At 32.7% G+C, this 23,878-nt stretch overlaps 1 protein-coding gene across 1 annotated transcript; it reads right to left on the bottom strand.

Moving 5' to 3' along the window:
* Positions 1-5,077: 5,077 nt before the first annotated feature.
* LOC122501729 lies at positions 5,078-23,878 on the bottom strand. The gene is made up of 8 exons (XM_043611443.1): positions 23,787-23,878; positions 23,274-23,378; positions 22,714-22,818; positions 21,002-21,145; positions 14,417-14,524; positions 12,784-12,870; positions 11,062-11,234; positions 5,078-5,707 (listed from the first exon to the last, which is right to left on the bottom strand). The coding sequence occupies exons 4-8, from the start codon at positions 21,129-21,131 to the stop codon at positions 5,471-5,473; spliced, it is 735 nt and encodes a 244-aa protein (XP_043467378.1). The 5' UTR covers positions 21,132-21,145; positions 22,714-22,818; positions 23,274-23,378; positions 23,787-23,878; the 3' UTR covers positions 5,078-5,470.

Below are 23,878 nucleotides of genomic sequence, written 5' to 3'. Positions count from 1 at the left end.
ATTAATGCTATTAACATTCTACAATAATTAAAAGGCAAATAAATTATTGGGTATTGTAATGTGTACTTGAATTGTGGCTCGAAGTGTTTAACTACGCAGAATAACATATATTCAAAAATGTAGACTAGCCTTGTAGACTCCATAACGTAGAATCGCAGTCTCGAATTCTTAATGTCAGAAAAGACACAGAATTTGGACTCTTCCACATCGAATGTCATACATTTAAAAATACTGCCTGGCCGGGATGACCTCATTGCGTAGTTGTGATTGCAATGGTGTAAAAATATGGAAAATTCTCGTAAATATATAATTTTAATGCTTCTAAATGGACTACAAATTATAGTTGTAAATATGTACGACACGTGATGATAAAATTATTCTGTTTCTGACTCATTCTTCTAATTAGGCATATTTAATTGTCAAATGAATTTACACTTTTTTTAAGTTTGAATCCAGATCTGCTTCAATAATAAATTGTTAAATTAATGCTATTAACATTCTACAATAATTAAAAGGCAAATAAATTATTGGGTATTGTAATGTGTACTTGAATTGTGGCTCGAAGTGTTTAACTACGCAGAATAACATATATTTAAAAATGTAGACTAGCCTTGTAGACTCCATAACGTAGAATCGCAGTCTCGAATTCTTAATGTCAGAAAAGACACAGAATTTGGACTCTTCCACATCGAATGTCATACATTTAAAAATACTGCCTGGCCGAGATGACCTCATTGCGTAGTTGTGATTGCAATGGTGTAAAAATATGGAAAATTCTCGTAAATATATAATTTTAATGCTTCTAAAGGGATTACTAATAATAGTTGTAAATATGTACGACACGTGATGATAAAATTATTCTGTTTCTGACTCATTCTTCTAATTAGGCATATTTAATTGTCAAATGAATTTACACTATTTTTTAAGTTTGAATCCAGATCTGCTTCAATAATAAATTGTTAAATTAATGCTATTAACATTCTACAATAATTAAAAGGCAAATAAATTATTGGGTATTGTAATGTGTACTTGAATTGTGGCTCGAAGTGTTTAACTACGCAGAATAACATATATTCAAAAATGTAGACTAGCCTTGTAGACTCCATAACGTAGAATCGCAGTCTCGAATTCTTAATGTCAGAAAAGACACAGAATTTGGACTCTTCCACATCGAATGTCATACATTTAAAAATACTGCCTGGCCGGGATGACCTCATTGCGTAGTTGTGATTGCAATGGTGTAAAAATATGGAAAATTCTCGTAAATATATAATTTTAATGCTTCTAAATGGACTACAAATTATAGTCGTACATATGAACAACTTGCGTTAATTAAATTATTCTGTTTCTGACTCATTCTTCTAATTAGGCATATTTAATTGTCAAATGAATTTACACTTTTTTTAAGTTTGAATCCAGATCTGCTTCAATAATAAATTGTTAAATTAATGCTATTAACATTCTACAATAATTAAAAGGCAAATAAATTATTGGGTATTGTAATGTGTACTTGAATTGTGGCTCGAAGTGTTTAACTACGCAGAATAACATATATTCAAAAATGTAGACTAGCCTTGTAGACTCCATAACGTAGAATCGCAGTCTCGAATTCTTAATGTCAGAAAAGACACAGAATTTGGACTCTTCCACATCGAATGTCATACATTTAAAAATACTGCCTGGCCGGGATGACCTCATTGCGTAGTTGTGATTGCAATGGTGTAAAAATATGGAAAATTCTCGTAAATATATAATTTTAATGCTTCTAAATGGACTACAAATTATAGTCGTACATATGAACAACTTGCGTTAATTAAATTATTCTGTTTCTGACTCATTCTTCTAATTAGGCATATTTAATTGTCAAATGAATTTACACTATTTTTTAAGTTTGAATCCAGATCTGCTTCAATAATAAATTGTTAAATTAATGCTATTAACATTCTACAATAATTAAAAGGCAAATAAATTATTGGGTATTGTAATGTGTACTTGAATTGTGGCTCGAAGTGTTTAACTACGCAGAATAACATATATTCAAAAATGTAGACTAGCATTGTAGACTCCATAACGTAGAATCGCAGTCTCGAATTCTTAATGTCAGAAAAGACACAGAATTTGGACTCTTCCACATCGAATGTCATACATTTAAAAATACTGCCTGGCCGGGATGACCTCATTGCGTAGTTGTGATTGCAATGGTGTAAAAATATGGAAAATTCTCGTAAATATATAATTTTAATGCTTCTAAAGGGATTACTAATAATAGTTGTAAATATGTACGACACGTGATGATAAAATTATTCTGTTTCTGACTCATTCTTCTAATTAGGCATATTTAATTGTCAAATGAATTTACACTATTTTTTAAGTTTGAATCCAGATCTGCTTCAATAATAAATTGTTAAATTAATGCTATTAACATTCTACAATAATTAAAAGGCAAATAAATTATTGGGTATTGTAATGTGTACTTGAATTGTGGCTCGAAGTGTTTAACTACGCAGAATAACATATATTCAAAAATGTAGACTAGCCTTGTAGACTCCATAACGTAGAATCGCAGTCTCAAATTCTTAATGTCAGAAAAGACACAGAATTTGGACTCTTCCACATCGAATGTCATACATTTAAAAATACTGCCTGGCCGGGATGACCTTATTGCGTAGTTGTGATTGCAATGGTGTAAAAATATGGAAAATTCTCGTAAATATATAATTTTAATGCTTCTAAAGGGATTACTAATAATAGTTGTAAATATGTACGACACGTGATGATAAAATTATTCTGTTTCTGACTCATTCTTCTAATTAGGCATATTTAATTGTCAAATGAATTTACACTATTTTTTAAGTTTGAATCCAGATCTGCTTCAATAATAAATTGTTAAATTAATGCTATTAACATTCTACAATAATTAAAAGGCAAATAAATTATTGGGTATTGTAATGTGTACTTAAATTGTGGCTCGAAGTGTTTAACTACGCAGAATAACATATATTCAAAAATGTAGACTAGCCTTGTAGACTCCATAACGTAGAATCGCAGTCTCGAATTCTTAATGTCAGAAAAGACACAGAATTTGGACTCTTCCACATCGAATGTCATACATTTAAAAATACTGCCTGGCCGGGATGACCTCATTGCGTAGTTGTGATTGCAATGGTGTAAAAATATGGAAAATTCTCGTAAATATATAATTTTAATGCTTCTAAAGGGATTACTAATAATAGTTGTAAATATGTACGACACGTGATGATAAAATTATTCTGTTTCTGACTCATTCTTCTAATTAGGCATATTTAATTGTCAAATGAATTTACACTATTTTTTAAGTTTGAATCCAGATCTGCTTCAATAATAAATTGTTAAATTAATGCTATTAACATTCTACAATAATTAAAAGGCAAATAAATTATTGGGTATTGTAATGTGTACTTGAATTGTGGCTCGAAGTGTTTAACTACGCAGAATAACATATATTCAAAAATGTAGACTAGCCTTGTAGACTCCATAACGTAGAATCGCAGTCTCAAATTCTTAATGTCAGAAAAGACACAGAATTTGGACTCTTCCACATCGAATGTCATACATTTAAAAATACTGCCTGGCCGGGATGACCTCATTGCGTAGTTGTGATTGCAATGGTGTAAAAATATGGAAAATTCTCGTAAATATATAATTTTAATGCTTCTAAATGGACTACAAATTATAGTCGTACATATGAACAACTTGCGTTAATTAAATTATTCTGTTTCTGACTCATTCTTCTAATTAGGCATATTTAATTGTCAAATGAATTTACACTATTTTTTAAGTTTGAATCCAGATCTGCTTCAATAATAAATTGTTAAATTAATGCTATTAACATTCTACAATAATTAAAAGGCAAATAAATTATTGGGTATTGTAATGTGTACTTGAATTGTGGCTCGAAGTGTTTAACTACGCAGAATAACATATATTCAAAAATGTAGACTAGCATTGTAGACTCCATAACGTAGAATCGCAGTCTCGAATTCTTAATGTCAGAAAAGACACAGAATTTGGACTCTTCCACATCGAATGTCATACATTTAAAAATACTGCCTGGCCGGGATGACCTCATTGCGTAGTTGTGATTGCAATGGTGTAAAAATATGGAAAATTCTCGTAAATATATAATTTTAATGCTTCTAAAGGGATTACTAATAATAGTTGTAAATATGAACAACTTGCGTTAATTAAATTATTCTGTTTCTGACTCATTCTTCTAATTAGGCATATTTAATTGTCAAATGAATTTACACTATTTTTTAAGTTTGAATCCAGATCTGCTTCAATAATAAATTGTTAAATTAATGCTATTAACATTCTACAATAATTAAAAGGCAAATAAATTATTGGGTATTGTAATGTGTACTTGAATTGTGGCTCGAAGTGTTTAACTACGCAGAATAACATATATTCAAAAATGTAGACTAGCCTTGTAGACTCCATAACGTAGAATCGCAGTCTCGAATTCTTAATGTCAGAAAAGACACAGAATTTGGACTCTTCCACATCGAATGTCATACATTTAAAAATACTGCCTGGCCGGGATGACCTCATTGCGTAGTTGTGATTGCAATGGTGTAAAAATATGGAAAATTCTCGTAAATATATAATTTTAATGCTTCTAAATGGACTACAAATTATAGTCGTACATATGAACAACTTGCGTTAATTAAATTATTCTGTTTCTGACTCATTCTTCTAATTAGGCATATTTAATTGTCAAATGAATTTACACTTTTTTTAAGTTTGAATCCAGATCTGCTTCAATAATAAATTGTTAAATTAATGCTATTAACATTCTACAATAATTAAAAGGCAAATAAATTATTGGGTATTATAATCTGTACTTTAATTGTGGTTCGAAGGGTCTAAGTATGTAGAATAACAGATATTTAAAAATATAGACTATCATTGTGCGTATGAATAAAAAGACTTCATTACGTAGAATCACTGTATTATATTCATAATATCAGCAAGAGATGAAATTGTTTTCATTTGATAAAAATAAAAAGATCACAATTTTTTTGAACAAAAGGTTAATTAAAATAATAATTGTAATAATAATTAGATTAGAATTGACAAATTAGTAATTGAAGAGAAGGGAAGAAGATAAATTGAGTCCGTCTTTGTAACTAACTTGTTTGACCTGATGAGCTTGTAGCACAGCTACGGCTTCATCAACTTTGGCCTTCTATGACTCACGAAGCTTAAGCAGATGCAGTAATTCTGAATTGTTGATCTCCATTAACATACCAGTGATGTTGTCAGTGATTTATGGATATATGCATTTAATCAAGGGACAAAGACGTTTTTCTAACATTTGTTTCTATTCTTGTAATCGAGCAGCGGCGGACATGGAAGGAGTAGTCAATAGTTCTTGGCCTTGAATGTGAACAGCTTTCTGTACATGAGCTTGAATTGGAATCGTTATTGGTTAAGGAGGAGTTTGCATATTCGTTGTATATATGTAATTGGATGGATGACTTTGAGGTGCTACTCTAAACGCTGGGCCAGCCATCGAACTTCCTTGCATATTTTTTTCGTCCGCATCTTGTTGACTAGTAGTTAGTCCTCCAGCAAGGGCTTTGTTCATAGTTTCCGTTTGAGCAGTGGGAACACATGGCACAGCTCTTGACTGATTTTGCATTGCTGCAAAACCAGATTCTTGTTCCTATGAACGAAAAGACCATATACTTTTAAATGGTGCTATTTTATTTATCCTTTATTTTCTAGCTATATCTTTTTAAATGAGATTTTATCTGTCAAATAACTCAAATTCTAGGGGTATCTCGAATTGTGGCATTGCCGCAATGGCTGCGCTCGTGCATCAATTTCACACAATATACTATATACGAAATTTTTCATAACGCAATCATAAAAATGGCGTTATTTGTTTCTCCTCAGGTCAACGTAATGTGATTCTTTTTAGAATGACAGTTCAGTTCATAGACATATTAGAATAGACTGCACAAGAGGATTGAAAAGCAGCTTGTGATATAGAAAGAGACATCAATGCGTTTGACCGAGACGGATAGAGCAGAAGAACCGATTGTCAGACTCTTTCTAGCGCACGGCATCACACTAAAAAAAAGTTTTAATTTTAGCCTATTTTTGATGCTGAATTTAATGTGTAAACGGAGTCATCCCCGTTAAACAAGGATAGACTTATGTGAAATACATGGGCTGATTTTAAGGTGTAAACGGAGTCAGACTTTTTTTTCTTGTGCTGCTTTGGAGTGAGTCTCTTTTTATACCACCGGCTTGCTCCTCTCATGGGAATTATGAAACTCGCTCAGTCTCTTCTTATATGTCTATGGTTCAGTTTGTGGTTCTTCGAGTATTTTTGTAACGCTCGAGTTGTTGCAATTCCGTCCAGTAGAGGCGTGATTATGTTTTCGTTCAGTTACCTACTTTTACCATGTCTTACAGTGTAACAACATTTGTCATATACTATAAGAGTTTTTAACCTCCATTTCGCGAACTTGATCAGCGCTCTGCCTCTGGATTCCGTCGGGAAGAGACCTCCCGAACCCTTCCGCGCGTTCAACTAGTAACGTACGCTTGACATTGGATATGTGTTCCGAATCTTATGTACGTGTTTCTTAGCATTATTTTTAATTAAATATGTTTTTCAGTGTCAACGCCTTTTTATTATTTTGTTATGAAAAGTATCGTGCGCAACACTTAGCGCTCGTTCCAGAAAGGCCGCTAATTCACAATTGTTACGCAATGTACTATTTTCAAAAATGTTGATTTTTATCGGTAAGATCGATTCCAAGTTTTTTAAAACAGATTGAGACATAAAAAATCACATTCTCTTCGTTAGTAGGCATTTCTTCAAAGGTGAAACCTTAAACAAATTTTTAATTTCTTTCCTATTTGTTTATTGTATATTTTTCTAAAACATGAAAATAATACATATTTTTATCCAGAATTTCTTTTATAGAAAAAATAGAGAAATGTATTATGTTTTACAGTTTTTAAGGTTCCACTTATAGAGAAATGTCTATTGAAGAGAATGTGATTTTTTCTAAGTCCCTATCTGCACGGAGAGACTTTTGGTTACAAAAATTACTTTATTGTATTTCGATATTTCTAATAAAACGTAAGAATTTAGGGATAATCGAGGTACGATGATGATAGTTTTTATTATAATAATAAGTAGTGTTATTTTTTTATCTACTATTGTAATTTTTAGGGAACAGAAGTTAGTATAAAAGTTTAGAAAGAATATCATTTGATGTTAAGACAATTGCAAATACGAGAATATGGAAATTATTTATAATACATTCTGATATTTTTATTTGTAAACCCACTATTTGGAATACTATTAAATGTAAAAAAATTTTAGATACTGTATTATTTTCAATATTAACACGCTCTGAAATGGTAAGCAGTTTGAATTTTTACAAAATTTTATTAGAATATTTTCACGAAGGTTTCCAAACAGTTCCGTCCACAACCGAAGACCAGTTAATGTTAGACGAACACTCAGCAAACAACCGAGCGTCATCATCGTCTTGAAAGTATTTTGTTAAAACCGTTTCAAAAGTTATTAGTGATTAAACAATTGAATTGTGTAATAATATTATAATAAATCATGTATATATTTATATACATATGTATTATATACGTATATACGTGCCTAGTAACGCATTTTGTATACCCCTACCTTATTACCAAAAGTGACGTTGACTATGTCTTTTCATAATCTTTATTAGAATTCTTCTAACTATACCTCGATTATCCCTAAATTATTACGTTTTATTAGAAATATCGAAATACGATAAAGTAATTTTTTTAACTAAAAGTCTCTCCGTGTGTTGTAGAAATCTTGAAAGCGATTTTATCGATGAAAAATCAAAATTTTTGAAAATGTCATGTAAAAAAATTTAATATATACACATTGTTTTGTGTAACACCTGTGTATAAAGAAACGCAATTTAAAACGGTTATAGCATACTATGCTACCCTGTCGAAAATATCTTGGGCGAAGCGTGTTTAAATAGTGTTTTATAAAATGTTTATTGTGTGTTGATACTGTGTTTGTGAACACAATAAAGAGTGTCTAATGCGTGTATTTTAGAACGCTTTGAGTGTTTGGAAAACACTAAAGTGTGCGTCAGAAGTGTGTTTGTAGAACACAAAATGTTCAGGTAAAAATACTCATTAAACACTCTTTTCACATTTATGAAACTCTGATCTACTAATTAAACATATATTTAACATTCTCTTTACAACCTTTTTATAGTTTTATCTAGAAATTACTGTGTTTAATTTGTGTTTCTAAATAGTACACGCAAAAGTTTTTGGGCGAGTCGTTGTACTCGTTGCTGCGTGACATGTACCTATGGTAAAGTGATAGTCCCATTTTGGTAGATATAATTATTTTAATACTCTAAAAAATTTTCTAGTTTTATTTTATATTAAAAGTAAAAACAGTATGAACAAAAAATGAATAACGTTCAATTAAAAGTTTTACTTCCCTTTCTTTATCCATAATTAATATTATTTAAATATAAAATACATAATATCTACATTCGGCAATCAAAACATTTTGACACATTAAAAATAATATTACCATGGAAATGTAGAAAAAAAGAAGTTTACAATTCTAAAAACAGAATAAAAATGTAAATAATAAATTAAATGAATGATTTTTCAGAAATGTATCCACCATATTGGATTTTCTATTTAAAATTTTTTAAAAATTATTTCAAATTCGTAATCACCAAAACAGGAAACTCTTAAATGTCAAAAGATATTAAAATCTGATAATTTTTCTAAAATTTCGTCCGCCATTTTGGATTCGCCATTTAAAATTTTTTTAACTAACTTTAGATTTGTTATTAGAGGACCCCAGAAACCTATAAATAATAAATTTTAGGCAAACTTGCGAGTTGAATGCTTTCTTTTTCTATGAAGCAATGATTATGACAGTAGAAGCTCATATTCTTTCTTAGATAAATTCTTTTTAGGAATAGTGTAGAGGTTAACGATTTTTCTGTATACTTTTATAATGTACGAGAAGAGATTACAATGAGTTAAAAGTGATTAGAAGTCAAATTCAACATGTGCCCTTCAAAAATGTGGGTTTTTATTATGAGTTTCGTTTTTAAATTTAACTTTTGAAGTCACTGCATTCCTAGTGTATAAGTGGCACATATTCCTGTAAGAGTTCAAATTACTTCTTATTATGTAGACAATGTAACCCCATTTTATTGTTACTTAAAAATCTTTGTTAAAAAAGTTATATCAAGTTAATATCTAAATTGTCAAAATTTAAGAAAAATCTTTAAGAAATCTTTAAGAAACTTCCAACGTTATCATAAAATAACGTAGGAAGGGATAGTATATGTCAAAGAATTCGGAGCTACCGTTTTTTTGAGTTCTTTGATAATTTTGAAATTGTTAATTAATTTCGAAAATATTTTTCATATTAAGCAGGTTTCTGTATTAGGATAGTTGTGCTGTCGATACATATGAAGCCCATGAGATTATAGAGATTTATTTAAGATATTTAATTTATTTGTTAAAAATTGATTCGGAAAATTGATAGCTTCTTCACCTTTAATTAATTCCTAGTTTAAATTTAAACAATAACATAATGATTACTTTTATCACCCACAAAAAATTTTTGTATTCTGTAGGAAAAAAGAATAATGACTCTTGTGTAGTAACAAAATCAGAAAGAAATTATAATTGATTTCAATTTCAATAGGCAGACTATTTCAATGAAAAGAATTAATGCTGGTAAAGAAAAACTTGTATTTAATATATTTTAATTTCACGTATTAAAACTGCTTGTATTACTTGTTTAATTATTCTCATATGTATAAAATAATCAGTAATAAGCACTATTTAAAATTATTAATCTCCATAAAAATGAAATTCTAACAGTTATATATAAGAAATATTTGAATTGTGAGAATAAAGTTTTTAAATTATCCCGCCATTCATATTTACCAACCACTAAGACTACTTGTACCTTATGATTTTTTTTTCTCTACACACTTGTTAGTTTAGCGTAGTTGGTTAGGTAGTTGCGTTGCGTCCGTCAAAACCCGCGTTCGATCCCCCGTTCCCCCGAATTTATTTTCAACTTTGTCTTTTTTAATATAAGGTTTCCAAAAACAAAAATAGTAGAAACAACTGCGGGAAAAGTATGAATAAGTTAATTAAATAATTTTTTTAATTTTTTTTTTTTTATTATTATTTTGAATAATAATTCATGTAAAATTAACGAATAAATTATACAAGAAACTTTTATTTCTATTTTAGGGGAAATTTTCTAAAAACATTTACTGAACAATTGTGAAATTAACAGAAATAATTTTAGAGAAACTTCCAAAAAAACTTCCTTAAATTTTTCAGGAAATTTCCAGTCCTTTTTCAAGGAAAATTCTATTGATAATTTCCTGGAAGTTAACAGTGTAAACTTTAAATCTTGAGACATATCAAGTTTCCTGGAAGTTTCCAGGAACTTAACACGTCAAATTTCCGAACTTAACGTGGGAAACTTCCTGGAAACTTTCCAGAAAAAATTGTGCTATGTAGGTTATGTGAGTAGTATGTTTAAATAGAGTTGAATGAATCATTTACTTACTATAAAAAGTATGTTAGAAGTGTGTTCAAAATATGTTTAATTATAGAAGTATGTTCCAAGATACAGAGATTTGTGTTTAAACAAAATAAAATTATTTTCAAACATTCATGAAACCCACATTTGTTGGTGAAATTTTCGATAGGGTATATTATAGTATAATATGCTTTGCAGAGAAGAGTGCAAGAAAGTATATTTTCCTGTAGGTTCTCATTTCAAAGTACAGAAATCAACAACTTTCTGCTGCATTTACATTAAAGTAAAGTACACTCTAAATCTAAATCAGTGAAATTTCAATAAAGATCAGTTAAAAATTATTGAAATTTCAGTCATTTTTCACTGATTCAGTTTTAGAGAGTAGCACTTTTCTTGCAGGTGTTACAAAAAATAGTTAATTAAATTATGTAAAGAATGAATGAGACCTGGTTGAGGTTATCCCTTGTCAAATTGTCTCTAATTATTTTTAATCGTTTATTTCTTTTCTCCGATCTCCTTCTTTTTTTCTGTTCCTTTAAATGTAAGTTCCAGGCTCTTCCTCTAATTCCAATTCTTTCTTCTCTGCTCTTTTTTTTGGTTTCTTCTGAAACAATAGCACCTTCAAAATAAAGGAAAAATATTAATTTTTTATATATTTACACTATCAGTCACACTTATGTGACTGCCCTTTTTCATTGTATGAAAAACTTTTTAAAACATAGAATGTATGAAAAGTAAAATTTTTTATGTTCTATTATTTAACAGGCGACTATTAAAAGAACAAAACATTAAACAAGTGATTTGTTTATTATTTTATTTAGTCTTCTTGGATATATGAAAAAGTGTTTCATTTTTAATAGGTATTCCATTAAAAATTGAATTACGTAATATATGCATTTACAGATTCGTATAGTAATTTTAGAGGTTTATTTCTGTATACTATAAATTACTTGTAAGTATTAAAGTGTTATTTTATTTGAGAATGAGCAAGTCTTCAAAAAGTTGTGCCAAAGAGATTCGAAATATTTAACTTCTTCTTCTTCTTTAAATTTTTTTGATACGACTATGACAGATTGCAATTTTTAAGAAAAAAATGTTACGTTAATGCTTAGATGATGAATCATGAAAATGATTATGCTTAAATTTTATTAGATTTATAGAAAATATTTTTCTTAAAAACATTTAAAATTAATTATTTTAGAAGTAATTCAATTTTCTATTTAGCATTGAAAATGACTTTTTTAAAAAGATTTGTATAAAATATTTATAATATAATTTTGTCATTAACCAACAGTGGTGTGTGACGGAGGGTTAAAAAAAGGGTAGTCGCATAATATTGTGACTGGTAGTATAAGCTTACTTAATTAATCCTTTCAAAATCAGTTTTGCTTTTAAGCAATTAAAATTTTTTTAACAACTCAGACAGAAATTTTTTGCTCTTTAGAACTGAATATATAAAAAATGTTATAGACGAATGTCCCAACTAATAGACTTATCAGTTGGGGAAAAAACGAAAAGAGCCGAAGAACAAAAGAGATCGTATCCACAGGCAGTAAATAACGTGTGCTCCTATAGAGTCTCAAAAAAGTCAGAAAAAGCTTTAACAGTCCGGAAAGAATTGGTGGCCGAAGCGCAGAGAAAGAAGTCAGAGGAGGTACAGTGAGTTCTCGCGAGTTGTTCTATTCTCTAAAATTTTCAATATCATAAAACTCACAAGTCGTTCAACGCATAAGTCACTCGTGAATCGGACACTGATCAGCTGTTGAACGACTCGCGAGAACTCACTGTACTTTCAGATACAACAGCTTTTTTTTCATCGAAATCAGTGTGAAAACGATGCGCGCGCAACTATTTTGCATGGTGCATTTTGCTCTTGTCGATGAAAAAAAGCTGTTGTAGAAAGCCCCTCAACGAAGGAAACTTTACAGGCGAAGGAAGTACTGTAGGCGAAATAGACAAGAAAGGAACTCAATAGTATAATAGTCACTTTACCTACCTCTACAGGCACATACTAAGTTCCCCTTTATTGTAACTCAGCAATCAATGAAACACCCATTATTACCCTAGGTCAATAATGGACCTTTTATTGATCAGCTGGGTTATATGGAGGAACAGGTAGCATAAAGTGACTACAACACGCCTTAGTTGAAAATAAATATGTTATGTACCATCTGCCGTAGCTGTTTCTTCCATTTCATCATTGTTGTTGGTATTTGTGTCGTATTCATTTTTTCCCTGGCTTAATTCGAAGAGATCTAAAATTTATTAACAAATAATCAAAGTTACTAAATTTTTTTGATTAATTTCCACATAGCACGATATTTTCTTGGAAACTTTTCTTTAATAGAGGCTCTATCTGAAACTTCCTGGTAGTTAAATAGGTTCGTACCAAGGAAGCTTCCACTAGAATATCAATATATATATATATGTGACGCGACACGAGAAAAGGGACCTATCGCCGCAAAAGAGAATTCTACAGGGAGAGCGTTTAAAGCGACGCCATGCGCAGACAACCCGTGTATTTACGCGTACATGCTTAACTTTCGGGCTTTATATTATTAACACTATTTAAGTTTTTCAACTTTTGATTTTTTCATGTGAAAGAGCAAAGAATAATCTGTCGAATAGTACCATAATCTCAAAATCGATTTTTTTAACGATAGGTCCTTTTTCTCGTGTCGCGTCACATATATTTTCTATAATTTCTAGAAGAAGCCTTTCTTTAAGTCCAAGTAAAAGCTTCTTTTAAGGCGCAGGCACTTTAAAATTTATAGAAGGCGCATACTAAGTTCCTCTTGTAAAGCACAGTCAATAAAGCACTCATTATTACCCTATGGTAATAATGGACGTTTTATTGATTAGTATTGGGGGAACAGGTAGCATAGAGTGATTAGGGGAGACCGGGGCGTAATGAATAATTGTAATTTGTTTAAAAACCGTAAATTGTAATAATTGAGGGCATGGAAAGCATAACCGACGCTGCTCTCGAACCTAAGTTCTTGCGTGAGGCAGACTCCTGCTGCGCAAGGAGCTTGCGCGTAAGCACAGCGTCGGTTATGCTTTCCAGGCCCTCAATTTCGCACAATAGACAAGTTATTGTACTAGGTATATTGCAAATTTGTCGGAAGTTTCATTAATATTGTGACGAAGTGAATTGTCGTTCTTTATTTTGTCGAAATTCTGAATCGTCATGTCATCTGTCGGAATTATGCCTGAACCGTGATCGTTAATTGGTATGGTAATTTAGAAAGTCGGAACTGCCGTGTGACCCACTATCAGTGGTGAATGTGTGTCGCGCGGCTAGTTTTTTTTAACAAAATTTTAAAGTTTTGGTCTAAAATTTACAAATAGTAGATTTCAAGCTACGATTTTAATGAGAAATTACAAAAAAAAATTGAGAGAGTGCCAATATCACAGAATATTATTGAAAAAGCGATAGGAGAAGTATTGCTGAATAAAAATAGCATTCACGGAATACCCACGATCCTTAATTTACAATATACAATAAGATTGGAAACTGTAGATAATAATTAGCAATCACTATTCATTATGCCCCGGCTCGGGGCGTATTTTGGAGCTCTGCATTGCTCCAGAAAAACTGTTGTAGAATAAAAAGTAAAAGTCATATCGGAACGTTTGTAGTCTTAAAAGAAAACTGAGATAACAGAGTAACTTTTCTGAGAGATAAACATTCAATTAGAACAAAAATGTCCGAGTAAAACCACTAAGAGTAAAAAGTTAGCCATTACGCCCCGGTCTCCCCTACAACACGCCTTAGTTTAAAAAAAATATGTTATGTACCATTTGTCATCGCTGTTTCTTCCAGTCCAGCATTCCCGATACTATTTGTTACATTTGAGTTGGAATTTATGTCCTTAACATTTTTTTCATCGAATAATTTATAGAGATCTAAAATTTATTAATAAATAATTGATGTTACTAAATTTGCTTTAATTAATTTCCACACAGCACGATATTTTCTTAGAAGCTTTTCTTTTATTGGTTCGTATCAATAAAACTTTCACTAGAATATCAATAAATCTTAAAGATGGATTCTCTATTATTTCAGGACAAAGCCTTCCGTTAAGTTCTAGTGAAAGCTTCCTTTAAGGTGCTGGCAGTTTAAAATTTCTTGAAGGTCAAAGAAGATATAATGCTGTGTGGATTAAAAAATATTGATGAAATGTTTTAGGCGAGTAAATAAAATGAATATATTTTATTAAGCATTTTTTAAAATTTTTAATAAAAAGAAGATTAATTATTTTGTGAATATAAGTATTGATTATTTTTATTAAGTAAAATGCATTTGGTTTATTTTTAGTAAACACCTAAAAAAATGTTTCAAATTTTAGACTATTCCTTTTTATATTTCAAGTTCATGTGGAGCTAGTATTAAGTTTTTAAAGGAACCCTATTTATATTTTACTGATGGTTTTAAGTAACTTTTTGGGGAATATTGTTCTATATGGGTAGAATTTACAGTTCATTCAAAAGATAGATTATATAGTTGATTGATATAAAAGTTTAAATGTAGCATAATATGATTTGATGAATTTTCAATTAGTAGAATAATAAAGTAGTCGAATGGACAAATAGTCGAAACCCCATCTGTTTGAATTGTCAAGTAGTAAGTCCAAAGCACAATAGGTTTGCGAACTAGACGCATGAGATAGACAAGGACACAAATATATCACTGTCCTTTTCTAACTCATGCTTTGCGTTCGCGAACGACTTTCGCGAACCTATTGTGCTTAGGCCTTTTGAATGGTAAAGTAGTCGAATGTTCAAAACGTCGAATCGTCAATTCGTCGAATGCTCAGAAGCATTCCCGTAACAGACTCAATTGTGCTAAGGTCTGAAAGCAGATAACGTCAAACTGTTTTACCGATAGTGGATAACTTTCAGTAACTGCACGAAAAGTGCAGTTTAAAATACACGGAAAGAAATCTGCTAGTATTATACCATTGGGTGGCCAATAGACTTATGCCATCTGACATCACTCGGCCTGAAAAGTAGTGGTGGGGGTCCGATGGAATAAATCTATTTGCCGCCCAATGATATAATACTAGCAGATTTCTTTCCGTGTAGGTTTAAAAGTTTTTGCTTCGATAATGACTTTCATGCAGTTTATACTGACTCACATCACACCTTAACTCTCCTACGGTGGGTCGCTGATAACGAATTTGGCAACGGATTTTCAAAATTCAAAATAGCGGATCCAATATAGTATATTAAAAAAAATTTTGATTAAAAATAAATTTTTTTTTAAAAATGTTCACCATATTGGATCCGACATTTTAAATTTTGAAAATCTGATGCCAGATTCGTAATCAGCGACCCCGAAAACCTTCTGAGTAATGATTTTCATAAGCTGATTTCATAAACTTTTTGATTATGCTACGTGGTCTCGTCCTCTAGATCAAATGTAGTAACGCTAGTTGCTCGATCCGATCCACAGATTTTTAAAGCTCGCGCCAAAATACTTGTCCCTCTCACAGTAGGGGGCGTACTTCCCGCTGTCTCCTCATTACGCTTTTCTGTGCGATCCGGTCAACATCTATTCTCATAGTCAAGCAAAATTGTTAGTAAAACATTCTTTTTTCGTGGAATCCAACCAATTAGTGCCATGGGTAAGGATTCAGACTCATCAACATACGAGAGAAAATCTTGAAAAAGGCATCGTGAATAGGATCTCAATGAATTATACGCTGCTGTTAGCAAGCTTCGAAAAAAGGCGAAAAAATCACGCTCCCCGGACAAAAGAAAGCATCAAGGACAATCTAGAAAGAGGACCGATAAGAATAACGGCGAGCGATACCCGCGAGGATCGTCACGTTACAGTCGCTCTTCCTCTAGATCACCACCGCGTAAAAAATCACTCTCTTCCAAATCTAGACGCGACAAAGATGGCGGCGAGCGTGACCCGCGAGGCACGCCACGCCACAGTCGTAGTAGCTCACGTTCAATTTCGAAATCGCCAACTAAAAAATCATCTTCATCGTCGAGATTATCATCGACATCGAGCACATCTTCGGGAACATCCTCATCAAGCGATTCTTCAAGAAATCATGAGCGTGACAAAAGCCGAAAGCGGCAGAAATTACTCGAAACAAAACGAAACGACGCAGAGACCGAAAACAGTGTTCTCCCTCCTGAAACTCTTAACCTTCTAGGAGACACAGGAGAGAATACCAATCTAGGACCTGACATAAACGATTCTTTGGCGGAAGTTTGGACAAAAATTTTAAAATCTGGACTGCCAAAGGAAATGAAAAAAGAACTTCAAGAAAAATACCCGGTCTCAAAAAATTGTCCGATGCTTCAAGCACCCAAGTTAAATACTGAGATCAAGTCAGTGGTAGGACAGCATTCATTAAAAAAGGATAGTTTCCAAGTTTTCGATCAAAACCAGCTGCGCGCTGGTATCATCGCATTGGGTCAGTGTCTATCGAAATTATTATCTACTCCCAAAGACGACTTTCCTGCGGACAAAGCTTCTGAGTTTATCAGCCTGTTAACGGACGCTGGCAGAATCCTCACGGATTTACACCACAAAATGTCTATGACAAGGCGCGCTTTCATCACGCCAGGATTAAGTCCATTGGTCAAGTGTATTAGTGAGGAAAGCCCTGTCGACACTCTTCTTTTCGGGTCGAACTTTCCAGAACAGCTGAAATCCGCCAAGGCTGCAGAAAAATCTGGGAAAGAGATTTCAAAACCTTCCTCTTCTCGTTCGACTCGACCATCAACGGAATATAACAAGAAAAATAATTATTTAAACTTCAAAGGCCCCCCCGCAAGGAACTACAAGCCGACTCAACGGAGGGGGCAGAAGCAGAAATTCAACCCGAGCCAATTCCGAGAGAAGCCTCGCCGATAATCGAGGTAAGTTCAATTGCCGGTAGGTTAAAATTGTTCCGACACAATTGGTCAAAACTGACAGGTGACCCATTCATACTAAACTGCGTCACGGGATATAAAATCCCATTCAAAACAGAACCATGGCAGAGTCAACCTCCAAAGGAGGTCCAATTCTCTACACAAGAGAAAATCGATTGCGAAAAAGCAATCAATGTTCTAATTGGGAAAAAAGCAGTCTCCAAATGTTCACCTGACAAAAAACAATTTATTTCCACATTTTTCTCACCGAAAAATCAAATGGGGAAAAAAGATTCATTCTAAATTTGAAAAAATTGAACGAATTTTTATATCCTCCCCATTTTAAACTCGAAGACAGGAAGATAGTTTCTAGAATGCTCTTCGAAAACGCATTTATGGCCACTTTAGATTTATCTGATGCCTTTCTTTTAATTCCAGTGACAGAATCAGACAGAAAATACCTTAGGTTTTTCTTTCCAGGAAATTTTTACGAATTTCTTTGCGTTCCTTTCGGATTGTGCACTGCCCCGTTTATCTTCACAAAAATTATGAAACCCGTAGCCGAAAAACTTAGGTCCCAGTCGCTTTTCTCGGTAATTTATCTAGATGATTTTCTCCTAATTGGGAAAACAAAAGATCAATGCCTAAAAAATATCAATGTAACAATTCAATTGTTAGAAGAATTGGGCTTTATTATTAACAGGGAAAAATCCGTTTTAACCCCATCTATGATAGGTAAATATTTAGGTTTCATTTGGAATACGGAAAAAATGATAGTCGAGCTTCCAAAAGAGAAAAAGAATTCAATTTTTCAACACACACAATCCCTCTGTAACAAACAAAAAATTAAAATTAGAGATTTAGCAAAATTGTTAGGTTCGTTGGTAGCAGCTTGCCCAGCCGTCAAACACGGTTTACTTTACACGAAGCATCTCGAAAGGGAAAAATTCCTGTCCCTAAAAAGAGAAAACGGCAACTTCGATAAACAAATGCGTCTTTCAAAAGAATCATTTCCAGACATTAATTGGTGGAAAGAAAACATTTTCTCTGCGACAAACTCTATTAAACCTTCAGAATTTTCGTGCATAATTTTTACAGACGCATCTCTGACGGGCTGGGGAGCAGTTTCAAAAGGAGAAAAACTCCATGGTTGGTGGAACACGGAACAGTAAAAGCTCCACATCAACCATTTAGAGCTCCTGGCAGCGTTTTATGGTCTACAATGCTTCGCCAGGAACCTAAATTCGTGCTCTATCCTTCTAAGAATAGATAACACTACCGCGATTTCTTACATAAACAGAATGGGCAGTGTTCAATATCCTAAACTGACCAGTTTATGTAAGAAGATTTGGAGATGGTGCGAGCGAAGGAACCTTTGGATCTTCGCCTCGTATATCTCCTCATCAGACAACGCGGTAGCCGATAGAGAATCTCGAATTTTGCCTAACGAGACTGAATGGGAACTGGCACCGTGGGCCTTTAGGAAAATAGAAAATGAGTTCGGAAATTTTCAAATAGATTTATTCGCACCCAACTCGAATAAAAAGTGCAGTAAATTCGTTTCATGGAAACGAGACCCAGAATCTTTTGCAACTGACGCTTTCACAATCCACTGGGGTCACTATCATTTTTACGATTTTCCACCTTTCTCCCTTATTCTCCGAACTCTAGAAAAAATAATACAAGACAAGGCAGAAGGAGTAGTTTTAGTACCTTATTGGCCAACCCAAACGTGGTTTCCCCTATTTAACACATTATTAGTAAACAAGTCGCTGATTTTAAAACCAAATGCTAACCTTCTTCTTTGTCCTTTTAGGGAGAAACATCCACTCGCAAAGAAGTTTTCCCTGGTAGCAGGATTGCTATCAGGAAAGCTTTTCTAAACCAAGGAGTTACAGAGTCGTCGGTATCCATCATGCTCCAGTCGCTGTCAGACGCTACATACGCACAATACGACAAACCCTTGCGTTTGTGGTGGAAATTCTGCGAAGAAAGGAATTTGTCAATCTACTCCGCACCGTTGCCACAAGTTCTCGAATACTTAACCATCGTCGCCGACTCAGCGAAATCTTATGGCACAGTAAACAGTTACCGTTCAGCCATTTCACCAGTTTTGAACTATGACATAGGGAATAACCCTCTAGCTAAGAGGTTCTGCAAAAGAGTCTCCATCTCAAAACCGCAACGTGCCAAGTACGATGACATTTGGGACCCTGCTCCTGTTCTGCGACACTTATCGACATTTTGACCTAACAACACCTTAAGTTTAGAAAAATTAACGAGGAAACTCTGTACTCTACTGGTTCTAGTGACTGCACAACGCCTTCAAACGATTGCAAAAATCAAAGTAACAAACATAAAAATTCTACAAGATAAAAGAAAAATAGATATCATCGACAGGCTCAAAACTTCGAAAGTGGGAAAGGAACAGCCGCTGCTTCATCTCCCATTTTACAAGCAGCAGCCAGAATTATGCGTTGCTAGCCTACTGCAAGATTATCTCGACAAAACCGAAGCTATCAGGCCCAAAGACGGAGAATATCTTTTCCTGACAATCAAAAAATCACATCATACTGCCACTTCTCAGACGATAAGTAGATGGGTAAAGCAGACTCTCAGCGAAAGCGGCATCGACACGTCTCATTTTTCAGGATACAGCGCGAAACACGCATCAGTGTCTGCCGCCCATAGAAAAGGAATCAGCCTGGAAAAAATCAGACAAGCTGCCGGCTGGTCACAAAACTCTAATATGTTTGCTCAATTTTATAACCGCCCATTAAGGGAGGACAACTGTAACTTCGCGAGTGCCATTTTGAGCACTGCTTCAACTTAAATAAATAAATTTTGTTTTCAAATCACAGTTATGCTTTAAACATCTACATTTGATCTAGAGGACGAGACCACGTAGCATAATTGAACGATTAAACGAACTTACCTAAGTGACGTTCAATCGAAATTATGCCAGTGAGTCTCGTCCGAATAGATCACTCCCACCCTTTCCTAACCCTCCTGCGATTTTAAAAAACAAAAAATAATTAAAAAGCGTAATGAGGAGACAGCGGGAAGTACGCCCCCTAGTGTGAGAGGGACAAGTATTTTGGCGCGAGCTTTAAAAATCTGTGGATCGGATCGAGCAACTAGCGTTACTACATTTGATCTATTCGGACGAGACTCACTGGCATAATTTCGATTGAACGTCACTTAGGTAAGTTCGTTTAATCGTTCAATTAAATGCATATTATTCACTTCTTAAAAAACTTGATGGTTTAACTAACATTTAAACTTATGTAACTTTGATAAACATTTTTTTATCATTATTGCTAACAAATATTTTTGAAAAGCTTAGAGCATTAGCTTCAATTTCCACTTTAGATTATGTAATTCCAATGCATTGTTGACGAGTTATAAAATATTTAGTTACCCCGAGTTTACTCGGGACAAACCGTAGGGAGGTTAGAGAGAATTTACTGCTCGTGCCTTTAATGCTGTTATAAAAAATATACATACTTGATAGAATTGACTTTTCTATTGTTTTAGTGAGATTTTTTAAACATTCATTATTTGTATCATATGATAAATCGAAGAATGAATTTTTTTTTTTTTCATTGCAGCTTGTTGAAGGCTCATTTTGCATCATAACAGTTGATTGATCTACAATATATAAAGTGCAAAGTTATTTGTTAACAAATTCCTTAAGTATGAAGAAAAACCTTATTTTAGACAAATATTTTAAACTTTGATAAATCTTTATGAAGTTTTCGAATAAAATTCAAGATTATAATATTGGAAGTTTAAAAAAAGCTTAGGGGAAAAATATTTTGTTACGTAGGTTATATTTATAATTGATTTAAATATTGAATCACAGGAATTTTTAATAGAAATTTAAATTTGAAATAATATTCATGTAGAACAAGTTAATGAAATAATCTTTTAAAATATATTCAATTTATGTAAACGGGATGAACTTTTCTTTAATACATGAGGATTTATTATACGATGCGAATTAAAAATTTGATTTTTCATGCAAAAAATAATATTCATTTTCTTAAAAAAATAAAGTATTTAATATATTAAAGTATAAATGAATTATTATATAAATTGACAATGAGATTAATTTTGTTTTTATAAATTATTACAGTCAGGGTGTCCGCAAATTTTAATTTTTAAAATACCCTAATTTTCCCCTAAATAATTTATCATTTTCTCTTATTACATATTTTAAAACATTAAAGGCGATTCAATGCTTATAAGAAACATAAAACGTTTTCTTTTTGTGAGACGGATACTCGAAACACATATCGTATCTCAAAATGAAGTGCTAAGTGTTCAAGGCTTTTACAAATCGCCGATATTGAGGTATCCCTCATCTGCATCGCAAACTTCTTTTCTACTTTTGCCATGAAGGCATAATTTTAACCTAGAAACTTAGCTGAGAATTCGTTGCCTGCCTTCACCACGGCGAGGTATCCTAGTCGCAAAAATAGAAAAAAAGAAAATAAATAAACACGGAAACTAATTTTACATATGTCAAAAACTATTTAAGATTGTAGAAGAAACACCTAAATACCAAGAACCTAGAAAATCTGAGAACAATTCCATCGTAAGTCGAATTGAATACACCATTTTCAATTTTTAAAATCAAACATCAGATTCGTATTCGTCGACCTCAAAAATTCCCACGGAATAGGAAGTTTTAATCGATTTCATTCATTTAATAATATTTTGTCCGCTATATTGGATCCGCCATTTTGAATTTTGAAAATCTGATGTCAGATTCATAATCAGCGACCACAAAAACTCCCGAGTTACAAGTTTCAAGGAGATCTGAACAATTTTTTTTAAATTCATCATTTTGAATCCGACATTTTAATTTTTTTTTTATATATTGAATTCTTATGTTATTAAAGTCACTGAATTCAAAAAAGCATAGAAGAAGCATAGAAGAAGGAAAAATTCAGCTTTATTTATAGAAATTAAGTAAATTTCCATAAAAATCAGTTTCTCAAACATCAACCCCCCTCCCCACACCATGCCTGTAAAAAGGGAACACGAACTAACTTTTAGGTCGGACATTGTTTTTCTCTATAGATACACCTTACAAAACACTTTTTTTATGTGTAATCCTTGACTTTTTTATTAATAACTTTACCTTACTTATCCCTGATTTCCATTTTTTCTCTGAATTGCGGTCACCCTGATATTTACAGAAATTAACATACTTGTATTATTGTTGGAATCATCTACTTCAAAAAAATTTCCAGAATCATTTAAGTAGATTTCTAAGCTTGTGTCAATATTGTCCTGTAGTTCTCGAGGTGTTCTTTCTAAATAAAATGAAATGTTATAAAAAATTGTCAATTTTTGACCTGTAGATTAAAACTGCTCTTAAAATTGACCTGCATTCAGGTCAAATGTACCTTATTTCTGACTATAGGCCTAGCTTAACAGTGGGCCAACCTTGACTATGTTCCCTCTACTATAAGGAGCCCTTAGAAATCTTGACTCTCTGGCGGCGTCGAAATGTTTTATACAATAGTTAACCGCCGCAGAGTTAGAATTTCTAAGGGACCTTTATAGTAGAGGGAACATAGTCAAGGTTGGCCCACTGTTAAGGTAGGCCCATAGTCAGAAACAAGTTACATTTGACCTAAATTCAGGTCAATTTTAAGGGCAGTTTTAAACTACAAGTCAAAAATTGACAAACTAATCTCTCAGCCTTCAAAATTTAGGTCAATTTTAAGGGCAGTTTCAACCTACAGGTCTACAGAAATTAACATACTTGTATCAATGTTGGAATCATCTACTTCTAAGAAATTTTCAGAATCATCTAAGTTGCTTCCTATGTTTGAGTCAACATTGCCTTGTAGTTCTCGAGGTGTTCTTTCTAAATAAAATGAAATGTTATAAAAAATTGTCAATTTTTGCCCTGTAGATTAAAACTGCTCTTAAAATTGACCTGCATTTAGGTCAAATGTAACTTATTTCTGACTATAGGCCTAGCTTAACAGTGGGCCAACCTTGACTATGTTCCCTCTACTATAAGGAGCCCTTAGAAATCTTGACTCTGGCGGCGTCGAAATGTTTTATGTAATAGTTAACCGCCGCAGAGTTAGGATTTCTAAGGGCCCTTTATAGTAGAGGGAACATAGTTACATTTGACCTAAATTCAGGTCAATTTTAAGGGCAGTTTTAACCTACAAGTCAAAAATTGACAAACTAATCTCTCAGCCTTCAAAATTTAGGTCAATTTTAAGGGCAGTTTCAACCTACAGGTCTACAGAAATTAACATACTTGTATCAATGTTGGAATCATCTACTTCTAAGAAATTTTCAGAATCATCTAAGTTGCTTCCTATGTTTGAGTCAACATTGCCTTGTAGTTCT

Source organism: Leptopilina heterotoma, unplaced genomic scaffold (assembly GCF_015476425.1).
Source record: "Leptopilina heterotoma isolate Lh14 unplaced genomic scaffold, ASM1547642v1 Lhet_213, whole genome shotgun sequence".
NCBI classification, from domain to species: domain Eukaryota; kingdom Metazoa; phylum Arthropoda; class Insecta; order Hymenoptera; family Figitidae; genus Leptopilina; species Leptopilina heterotoma.
The sequence above is the reverse complement of the archived record's forward strand: the minus strand, read 5'-3'. Positions and strand labels throughout refer to the sequence as shown.

What these genes read in the sequence shown, in the direction of transcription:
- LOC122501729 (XM_043611443.1), bottom strand. Translation starts at nt 21,131, where the DNA reads ATGATGCAAAATGAGCCTTCAACAAGCTGCAATGAAAAAAAAAAAAAT. An exon ending in AGAAAAGTCAATTCTATCAA is followed by an intron (nt 14,525 to 21,001) that starts GTATGTATATTT and finishes AATAAATTTTAG; the next exon opens with ATCTCTATAAATTATTCGAT. An exon ending in AGAAACAGCTACGGCAGATG is followed by an intron (nt 11,235 to 12,783) that starts GTACATAACATA and finishes TTTATTTTGAAG; the next exon opens with GTGCTATTGTTTCAGAAGAA.